The 10,284-nt window shown below is 53.1% G+C and overlaps 1 protein-coding gene across 1 annotated transcript in view; it reads left to right on the forward strand.

Moving 5' to 3' along the window:
- Window positions 1-10,284, forward strand: part of SLC5A10 (solute carrier family 5 member 10) — a 50,679-nt gene that overhangs the window by 5,406 nt on the left and 34,989 nt on the right. The window contains exons 6-7 of the mRNA XM_067306217.1: window positions 4,570-4,675; window positions 6,618-6,698. Coding sequence (XP_067162318.1) covers window positions 4,570-4,675; window positions 6,618-6,698 — 187 coding nt within the window. The remainder of the gene's footprint in view (window positions 1-4,569; window positions 4,676-6,617; window positions 6,699-10,284) is intronic.

Below are 10,284 nucleotides of genomic sequence, written 5' to 3' on the forward strand. Positions count from 1 at the left end.
GGCATCTAGCTCCATTCATGGTGGATCTGAAAAATAATAGTTGTTTCAAGCAGTGGGCTGGGATGATGTGTGAGGTGTTGCCACGCATAGACGAACTGGCCCAATATCCTGTCACTGGTGTTGACCACAGCAGGATGCACGGGAGGAAGGTGTGAAACTCAGGGCAATTAGGCAGTGCTGTCACCCAGCAGAGCTTTCCTCTTGGTCCTCACCGGGGGTTACTTTAAAGCACAGGACTCATTAGCGTTGCTTTTCCTGCCACCTCTCCCTGCAGATGCTGTTTCTTTCATGGATCTCCACACCCCGTTCTCCTTGGCTCTCCTTTTGTGAGGAGGGGGGAAGACAGGCTCTCCTGTCCTGGAATTTATCGTCTGCTGGATGCAAGCCCTTAATGTTTCATGGCAGTTCATAGCAGGGTGCAACAGGCCAGCCGTGAAGCCCTGCTGAGGGGACGGTGAGTCTCCCCTAACTGGAAACACGTGAGGATTTACACAGGCATCCGAACTTTGGTGAAGAGCCCGTGTGGACTATTCTGTACCTTGGGTAACTCATTTTACTGATGCTTTGCCAGTTGTTAAATTCAAGCTGTCTCTAAAGCCAGCTTTCATTGGGAAGGCATTAACGACGTTGGATAAGAACAAGTTTCCAAGTGAGGTCACTGGTGGAGGCAGGGTTCTCTTGCTGGATTGCAAAGCCTGACTTCAAAGGGTTTTGCTCTCCTTTTGCAGTTGAAAGGACTTGTTTTATGAATAGGTCATGCCTGGTTTTAATTAGCTTGTTTTTGTATTTGGGATGTCTTATTAACGACTAAGTCACATGCGCTTTTATTTTTTTTTTTCCCACCCTAGCAGAATTACCAGGAAGGGAGGTGGAGATACCTTTGCTTCCTCATAGCAGAAGCTTAGACTCATTTGCAGACGACTGCAAAAACGATTAAGCATTGAGAAAGCCAGGAGAAGCAGTTATGAAATGTGTTCTCCAGGGCTGAGTCTTAACTGCTGGGCTCTGGGGATGAAGTGGGGGGTGCTAGAGAAGCAGGCAGTCGGGGTGAGGGGATGACTTGCTAGCAGGTGCTGAGTTGACAAGTCATGGATCCCTCAAGGGGCCATTGGGAGCTCCAGAAGACAGCAAGGACACTGGGCTGGAACTGTGCTGGGGAGGCTGTCATCATGTTGGGTTCCTGCTTCATGTTGTGTTGGCAGGAGATGGCTGAGGGCCCTTGGTTGGGTCTTTTCTGCCTTGTAGTTGCACCTTGCAGTGCAGTGATGACTTAGTCCTCTTGTAGGGTTATCTGGTGGTCTCTGTGGTATTGAGCTGTGGTAATAACACATTTGTGGTAGAAAGACATCTATGGAAGAGGAGCTGCTGGTACAGGTTTTGGTATGGTCGCCACTAAGTTGGTTCCTCTTTAGCAGGGCAGTCCAGGGATGAGTCATCTCTTGGTGCTGAGCAGGGCTTTCCCTGAGACATGGCCGAGCTAGAGTGCAGCTGAGGACAAGTACTATCTCCTGTAGGAACATTAGACATAGCTGTAGACATTAGACATAACTGTGGTGGAAAGTCTGGCCCAGTGCACTTGTCGTGGAACAGTCCTTGAATTAAGTTCCCCAACACCACGGTGTAAGTGCTCTTCTGGTCATTTCGATTTGTGATTTAATCAATGTTATACCTAGTGTGTGGGCTCGTCTGCTAGAGAAAGAGCTTTCATGTTGTCCCAAAGCTGAATGTGCGCTTACCTACTGAATTTCGTGGTTGATAGAGCCCTGCTAGATGGCATGCCTCTTCATTCTTCCATCTCATGATCCTTTATGGCCCCTCTCCATCACGTGGTGTAGCCTGGTGTTGTTTCTTGTCTTCTGAAATGAGATGTTTGCCACCTTAGCATGGAGAGATGCAGAGCTTTGGCCTGGCATGTGCTTTCTGGAAAGGCAGGAAGCAGCTCTTGCATAGCATTTGCAATGGAAGTATGAAATTGTGCATTTTGTTTCTAAGCAAAACATGTCACTATTCCCCTTAGAACGATGCTGAGGGCAGGGCGTGGGTGGCACTGACTGTCCTTAGCTCCCATGCTTTGAAGTTCCTGGAAGAAGGAAACATAGAGCTGGGAGAAGGAAGTGCGATGTGGGAAGTACTGCCATACCTCCACATTACTAATCCCAGGTGACTGCTCCCACATGATCAGGCAAGAAGGCTCTGCGGTTTGGGGGATGATTTTTGTGAGGTGTGTGAGGAAAGATGTCAAATCAGAGCTGATACGTTGACTGTGGAGAGCCGTCATGGCTGCAGGCAAGGGTGTGGAGCAGGCCGAGCTGTTCTGAGGAGTCAGGAGTGGAATCTGCTCATCTTGCCTCTTCCTGCCTGGCCCTGTCCCCTCTTCCCTCACCGGATAACGTTTTCACTAAGATATTCTAGCTGAGTGCTGGAAACTGCTAGATCTCGGCTTCTGGTAGAGAAATGGTTGTGCCTTGGGGCGCTGACTGGTGTACGTGGCCCTCGGCCTCAGCGCTTCCTTCAGAGGAGGGGCAAAGGACGGGAGGGAATGAACGTTTTTAGTCTCCTTTCGTTGACGTGCAACTTAGGGCAGGGATATATCCCTGGAAAGCTGGTACAGAGGGAAAGAAAACGAAAGTCCGCAGACCGTGCCCACGATGCTGGTGGGCCTCACCACAGTCTTTCCCGGTGTCTGCCATGCCAGGGGCCTGGCTTTGCCTTGGGAAGGGTCTCTCTCCCTAATAAACATCTGCCCTGTGGGCTGCTGTCCGATCTGCCCAAGGGGCCTCTGAATCTCTCTGCCTGAGACAACGTGACCGGCACCTCCCTGCACCAGCTGAGCTGTTGCGTGGGTTGAATTCTCCAGTGGGCCGAGTCCGGTGACATAAATGGTGGTCGCTTTGGGGAAGTCAGTCAGCTTGGCTGAGTTAGCTAGCTGAGTAAGCTGTTAAACTCCCTCCTCCCTTTGCAAGCCAGATCCTGCATCCGCTCCTCTAGCAGAGGGAATGCTCCCAGTTTCCCTTGGAGATGTGATTCGAGTGGCAGGAGATGCTGTGGCTGATGGAGGCCAGCCTGTTGTGTGGACAACTGTGTTAGGCGTAGAGTCAGCCTGTCCTTCCCGTGCTGAGCAGAAAAACAGCCCCTTCCAGGGGTGTCAGAAGGGGAGCTGCGAAGGTCAGAAACAGCACAGGAGCCTGGACCTCAACCCAACTCCGCAGCAGCACCTGCTGCTTGCGTGGGAGGATATGCTTACACTGGTCTGTGCTGGGGTCTGGGATCCAAGATCTCTGGGTTCAGTTCCTGCCTGCTGCTGCTCTCTCTTGGCCAAAAAGCAACTTCTGTCACTCGCCTGTGCCTCAGTTTCCCCATCTGGAGGAAACATTCTCCCAGAGATGCTCAGCAAAGAGGTGGCTCGGGGAAAGGCTTTTGCAGTCAGTGCTGGGACTGCCTGTGCGCCCGGCCGAGCGCGGAGCAGTTGCAGACGGAGCCCTGCTAGCTAGGGCCCTGCGGCAGCCGCAGAACGGTTCCCGCGAGCCGGGCAAGCCCTGGGCAGCCAGCTTGCTCTGCCCTGCCAGCACCGAGCTCGGTGCCGCTGAGCGGACCTGAGCTACGTGGCGCAGGGATCCCCTTCTGATGACTGCAGACACCAACGAGCAGAGTGAAAAGTCCCTGTACCTGGGGGGAGATCCCCTCCTGCCTCGGCAGCCTCTTCGGGGCTGCTGCCACCCTTCTGACCAGCCTGAAGCTCCAAACGGCTCAGCTGTGGCTGGGGGAGCGGGAGTTTGGCCTTGGCAGCCTTCTCGGAGGCAGCGTGGGTGCCAGGAGAACAAATCCCGTCAAGCAGAACACGAAATACCAGCTGCACCCACCCCCATCCACGCTACCGCACCCGTCGTGTCTGCCCGCTGGGGTGCCAGCGGGGCGTAAAAACGGCACGGGTGCGCTGGGCTGGCGAGGACGGAGCGGGCGGCGTGGGCTGCGTCTTGAGAGCCCCTAATGGGGCTGGGTTTCTGGGGGGAGCGTGGCCCCTTCGGTTGGCTCCGAGTGCCAGATCTCCTGGGCTCTGCAAAAAGCACTGCCCAGATGCCACCTGGGGAACAGGGCACTGCCGCCACCGGAGGGAACTTAAGGTTCTCAGGTCAGCGAGGAGACAGGTCAGTTAGGGGTCTAATCCTGTGCGAGACTGAGTATCATTAGCTCTCTCCTTTTCTAAAAGGCTGTGGCAGCACCGATGCCCTTAACAGGAGCTGGAAAAATTGGCTTACTGGCCTTGGCGTCCCACTGTCTGCATCCGAATGGGCTCAGATGCAAAACGACCGTGAGAGCTGCCTGCTCCGCTCCTCCCGGGGGCTGCAGGAGCATGGCCGGGGGTCCCCGTCTGCAGCAGCGATGTGGTCAGCGCGCGGGACCGGGGCCCCCAGCACTGGCTCCAGGCCTGGCACGTGCAATGACAGGCACTTGCTGTACCCGCAGTTTTGGTTGTTTCCCTGCCATGTCTTTCTGCAACAGCCTTTTGGTGCTGCCTAGCCAGGTGGATGCCACCTATTACAGGCGCTGTGTTTCTTATTTCGCACACAGACTGATCTGTACTCGGGGGCGCTGTTCGTGCAAGTCTGCCTGGGCTGGGACCTTTACCTCTCCACCGTCCTGATGCTGGTGGTCACAGGGCTCTACACGATTGCGGGTAGGTTGCTTAATATTTGCTGGCCTCAAGTCACTCTTGTTCCGCTGAACTTTGCCACTTGCACTCCTTTTTCTTTTTTTTCTTTTTTTTTTTCTTCTGGGAGATCTTTGGGGATTTATCCTGGTTTTATCTCAGATAATGGGGTTCATATTTGCTGTCCTATCCAGCTAGTGTTTGTGTCTCCTTCCTGAGTGTCAGCTTGGGCAATGGCTAGATACCTCAGCTCCCCTCTGTGATTATGTGTTTAGGCTTTTCATTTGTAATAACTCGCTCCTCCTCCATCATGTAGTTAAATGCTTTCTTGTGTGTCTACCTATTTGTAAGAGCTATAATCAGGGCTTCTCCTATTACATGACCATTACCATGGAATCTAAAATCTCAAAGGCCTTTACCTAACTCATTTTCCTCCCACTTGTCCTGCCCATAATACAACTTGTTGCTGTCCATCTGCAGAGCTTTTAGAAGTATTTCCTGCACTTGCTTCCCTTTAGCGTAATCTTTTTTTTGTGTGTGTGTGCAGAATCAGTCAATACGTTCCCTTTGTAATTCACGGTTAATGAGAGTTTGGAGCTGAAATTAGAAATTGTCAGTGCCTAACTTGCAGTCCCATACTCGGACCGTGCAACTGTATATCCTTGCCAGGCCTTTAAGTTATTTGGCTGGGATGTTCCTCTTCCTGGTAACTCCATTGGAGACGCCCTGCAGTAAATTTTCCTCGGTGTCTTGTCCCAGCCATCAAGATGCAGAACAGCTTAAGTACATCCGAAACATGGTGGATTTTGCAAGATTTTGGTTTTGAACAAATTCTGTCTTGGTTTTTTCCTGCCCACGAGGCTTATTGTGAAGCAGGGTATTTTAGCCTGAGCTCAGGCAAAGGGTGTGATCACTGCGTCACCCTAATCCTGAGAACATCCCTCCAAATCCCAGGCATTGCCTAGGAGGGTGCAGCCCTGAAATACCTGGCTGCGAATCAATGACTTCGGTTGAAATTGGTTCAAGTTTTGACCCATTTTCCTCTAGCTCCACTACTTTTTATGCTTTTGTTCGTACGCAGAGTAATGTCTTTCTGACTAGGTAAGCAGTCCTGGATCTGCAGCAAGTACTGAAGGAAAGCTTGGTACGGAAAGGAGGAAATGCTGTTGACTGAATGGGGGCCCTGCAAAGCACTAAGCGCTGGAAAGATGATAACGTTGGGTTGCGAGGGAGAGCTGAGGGGCGTGCAAAGGGGGAGGCCTGGTGCAGTGTTAAGGAGAGGTAGGATGAATGATGGCACCAGCATCCTGGCAGTGTGGTCTGTTTGCTGGAGTATCCAAAGAGAAGTGGGGACATCCCTCTCCCGGGTTATCTTGGGAGCAGGGCAGAGCACTAGAGGACCTGCCGTACAGATTGGAGGATAAATCAGTGACTTACCACAGGGTCATCTTCCTACCAAGCTCTGGTTTTTGGTCCTCCCAGGGCTCCTGGTAGAGGAAGGTCCTGAGCGGGTAAGAGGAGAGCAGAACTCGTGTGCAGAGCCCGGGCCGGGAGGCTGCGTGCGTGCAGCTCTGCAGGCCTGGCCTCTTCCCTCTCTGCCTCTCGGCAGGCCGACAAGGGGCTGCGCCTGCCGCGAGCTGTCGCCGCATCCCCTCCTGCACCCGCGCGCCCTCAGCTCCCTGTCTGCACCTCGCACTGCTATACTGGCTGCTCCCTCCCCACCCCAGCTGCTTGGGGTGCTCTCACCCCCCCCTTCGACACCGGACTTGCCAAGGAGCTATTCCCCCCTGCGTTTTCCCGTTACTTTCTCACCGCAGGACCACCTTCTCCCGTGGTGTTAGGAGGACGAGGACAGTAACGGACAGGCGTGTCCTCGCGAGAACAGTTAGCTTTATTGTGACTTTACAACAAAGCTGAGCCTGAACCCGAGGGAGCTTACAATGCTGTGCCTTGCTCCTGTCCCCTGCAGGGGGGTTGGCGGCCGTCATCTACACCGACACGCTGCAGACGCTCATCATGGTTATTGGAGCCATCGCTTTGGCTATTAAAGGTAAGACCCGGGAGCAGCGCGGATTTGTCTTCCAGGGGGACCTTCTGTCCCCACTCTGGCAGTCTAGGAAATAAATATAAAGACTCTGAGCAGTTTGGTGGCCAAGATGTTTTGCAGGACTTTGGTCTGCAGCAATCAGCTAAACCAAGTCCACAAAGACCACACAAGTGGTCCACTCGTGTTCCTTCGCAGCTGTATTTCCCCTATGTGCAAGGCTGGTGGGCTGAGATGTCATAAAGCTTCCTACTAGTCCTCTGTATAGGGCTAATTCGAGATCTAGTGACCTTCTGGGTCTGTCGTCATTACTTCCAAGCTCCTGGCACTTGCCTAGTTCACACGCTCTGAGGAACTGTTCAAGTGTTTGACAGCAAGCAGAACTTCAAGTTTTCCTCCAGATAATTCCCAGCCATTGACCACCCTAGTGCATCCCTGCAGGATCTTCAGAAAGGATCTGCACAGGGCATGAGGCAGCTCCCTTTGATCCTGTGCGCAGAAATGTGCGCAGCAGAAGTCAGTGCCTGAAAGAGTCATTCCTGCAGGTGAACACTAAGTGGTGAAGTGCACAGGGGTGTTTTCTTCTCTGGTGTGTCTTCCTCCTGTTTTGATTTAGCATGGTTAATTAACAGCCATTTGTGAACCCTCCTCACTGTTGTCTCTTAATAAATTTAGCCCCACAACATCCTTGTGAGGCAGGGAATTTTCATTATTCTTGTTCTCCCATCCAGGCACTTAGCCCCTGAGGAATAAGAGACATAATTTCCCAGTCAGGTAAAAAGTTAGGCCCCAACTTCAAAGGCGGGCATTTAACTAAAGAGCATGATTTCCAGAGGCGCTCCTGAGATGATTTCCACCATCTCCCGGAGAAGTCTGTTTAGGCAGGCGGGTATGAAAAGTATTGACCTAACATCATGCAGGAATTCTGCCATGGAGACAGGACTAGAAGCAGACTTGCAACAAGCCCAGTCCCATGTCTGTTCCCCTGTGCAGAGGCAGAGCTCATTCCTGGGAGGGCCCTGTACGTGGCAAAGTGTATTTACAAAAGCTAAATGAAAGGACGGATACTTAAAGCTTCTGCATTACAGAAGGGGAAAAAAGAAGGAAGATCCTCCCCTTCACTGGAGTAGTAAGAATAATAATAAATACCCAAGCAGAAGCAATGAGCTGAGCCAGACAGAAGAGGAGCTCATTGCCTGTCCAAACAGATCTGAGCCGTGGCCGCAGGTCTTTGCTTTAGACAAGGTGCTTGCATATTGGTCAATTATAGCTTCAGCCCATAATCAACATGACGTCTCCAAGGCTTTTGTCTTGTAATCTTGGCTCCGTGCGATAATGCAGAGCAAGAGTAGGAGGACAGGCATGCAAGGCCTGGAAAATCCCTTCCAGCAATTGCACTGCTAGGCTGTTTTTAAACGTACTAACCTGCTAAGTGTGGCAAGGTTTGCAGAGAGGTAATAATGTTTGGGAGACTGGCTGATACAGGGCATCAAAAAGGCAAACTACAAGCTACTGGTCACACAGTTTTTTTTTCTTGGGTCTCAGGAGATCTGGGGACCCGAAGGCTTGTGTGCCTCAGAAGTTGTCTGTTTATTTCTAGGTCTATCAAACCAGTCTGATAAGAGACACTCTCCACATTCTTGCCTTGTTTGTATCTTTGGCCCATCCCAGCAAGAGCGAGGCTGCTAATTCTAATCTGCTAACCTGTGTTAGCTCTGTGTTGCCTTCTGGTGGCCAGTGCTCGGACAATTGCATCGGCTGCTACTGCCGAAGCGATGGAAAAACAGATTCCTTTGCTCCAGCCGCAGCAGTGTAGAGCTAAGGTCTAAGGTCATGTTTCTCAAGGGAGGGCAGAAGGGTTGTGCAAATACTCTGGTATAATACTTTGCAGAACAGTCGCAAGTCAGAAGACAAGTGGGTGTAAACTAAAGGATTACAAACAGATCCAGTTTACTTAACTCAATAGCCACATCCACCACGGGAAGCTACAGACACGCTACAAAACAGAGGCAGAAATACAGTTAGGAGAGAATCGACTGCCACCGGGCAATTTGTGACGCTCTAAGCAGGGCCCCTTCGCCTGCCCGTCCTGCCGCGTTGGCTGCGGCTCTGCTCACCTCTGCCATCGAGGAGGAGAGCGAACACGCCGTACCATACCGCACCTACCCTCGGCGCAGGCCATCGCTCGGCGGCTTTCACCTCGCCGCCTCTGGTGTTAATTCCCCCTGGCGTTCACCACCGTGACGCTAATCCTGGTGGAGCTGATGGGCTTTAGTGAAGCATCTGCGGGCTGGGTTCTCATCCGCCTCACCTTTTTTGTCCTGCTCTTCTGCATTAGCAGATACAGGTGTTGTGACTTGCTGCTAACACGTCTGGAAAGCTCTCAGGCCCGCACCCCGCGCGAGCACCCCTGCTCTCAGCACTCACCTGTTCCTGCAGAGAGCTTTTGTTGATGCCCAACGCCCATGCAAAGCTTGGGAGTAGCCAGTGCCTAGATAAGCCACGTGCTGGCGAGAAGCCTGGTCTGCTTTCCCAAGAGAAGGAAGGCTTTGCACGTGCTCCTTCCCTCTGAAATATAATGGGCCTGTTTGCAAAGTGAGTATATGAAGTCCCTTTTCTAACTCCCCGAAACTATCTCCTGCCAGATGCCCTTGGGTCTTTGTGGTAACCACGAGACTGAAACCCTACTGCGGGTTCGTTAGCTGAAATGGCAAGTCAGCAGGAGAATGTCTTCCCTGGGATGAAGGGGACAGGAGGAGGGAGGATGCAGCAGGGAGGGTAGCTTAGAAGTTGGGGTTTGCTCAAGCTGTTACTTGATAGAGATCCCTGTTTCCAACACCCTGCGGATTAGGGACCTGCTTTTGGTCTAAAGAGAGTGGCCACCGGCAAATGTTAGCTCTGCGTTCGGATCTGAAGTCTGGTGCAAGCCCATCTCTGAGGGGTGAAAGTAATGCGCTGAGGGTTTCTTGTGGGTATTGCTTTGAATCCAGTTCATACCACTGAACATTAAAACACAGGAGTAAAGCAGAAGGGATCCCCTCCCTCCCTCCCTCCCTCCCAGGCCCCGGAATGGTGGCATGTGAGCTGCAGCACGCGTCGTCATGCAGCGGCAGCCCCCATCGGCGGCTGGGCCGGGGCTCTCCCAGCCCTTCCTAAGGAGGCTCCCCCTCGGCACTGGCTCCTCGCCTCCTCCCCGCCGCCGGCAGAGCAGGCTGGGGACTCCGCCGAGCGGAGCAGTTTCTCCTCGGCGACGCTGCTGGAAGCCGGGAGCCTGACGTCCTCCCTCGAGCGCGAGCGGCCGTCTCCAGGCTGCAGCGCGTTGTGGATGTGGGGGTGCAAACTCACCCGCTCCGCTTATCTCGGCAGCTGCTGCGTGGGCGGCCGCGGCACGCGGGGGGAGCGGAGCGGATTCCTCCCGTTCCTCCTGCCGCAAAGCAACGCCTCTGGCTCCAAAATCCTGCCGGTTACGCCACCGGGATGGCACCGGTGTTGCTGCAGGCAGAATACAGCCCATCTCCTGCAGTACCGGGGAGGCAGCGAGAGGCCAGGGCAGAGCCCAGGGCAAGCCGGCTCCGGCTGCCGTGGGGGCTGC

This window comes from Apteryx mantelli, chromosome 16 (assembly GCF_036417845.1).
Source record: "Apteryx mantelli isolate bAptMan1 chromosome 16, bAptMan1.hap1, whole genome shotgun sequence".
NCBI classification, from domain to species: domain Eukaryota; kingdom Metazoa; phylum Chordata; class Aves; order Apterygiformes; family Apterygidae; genus Apteryx; species Apteryx mantelli.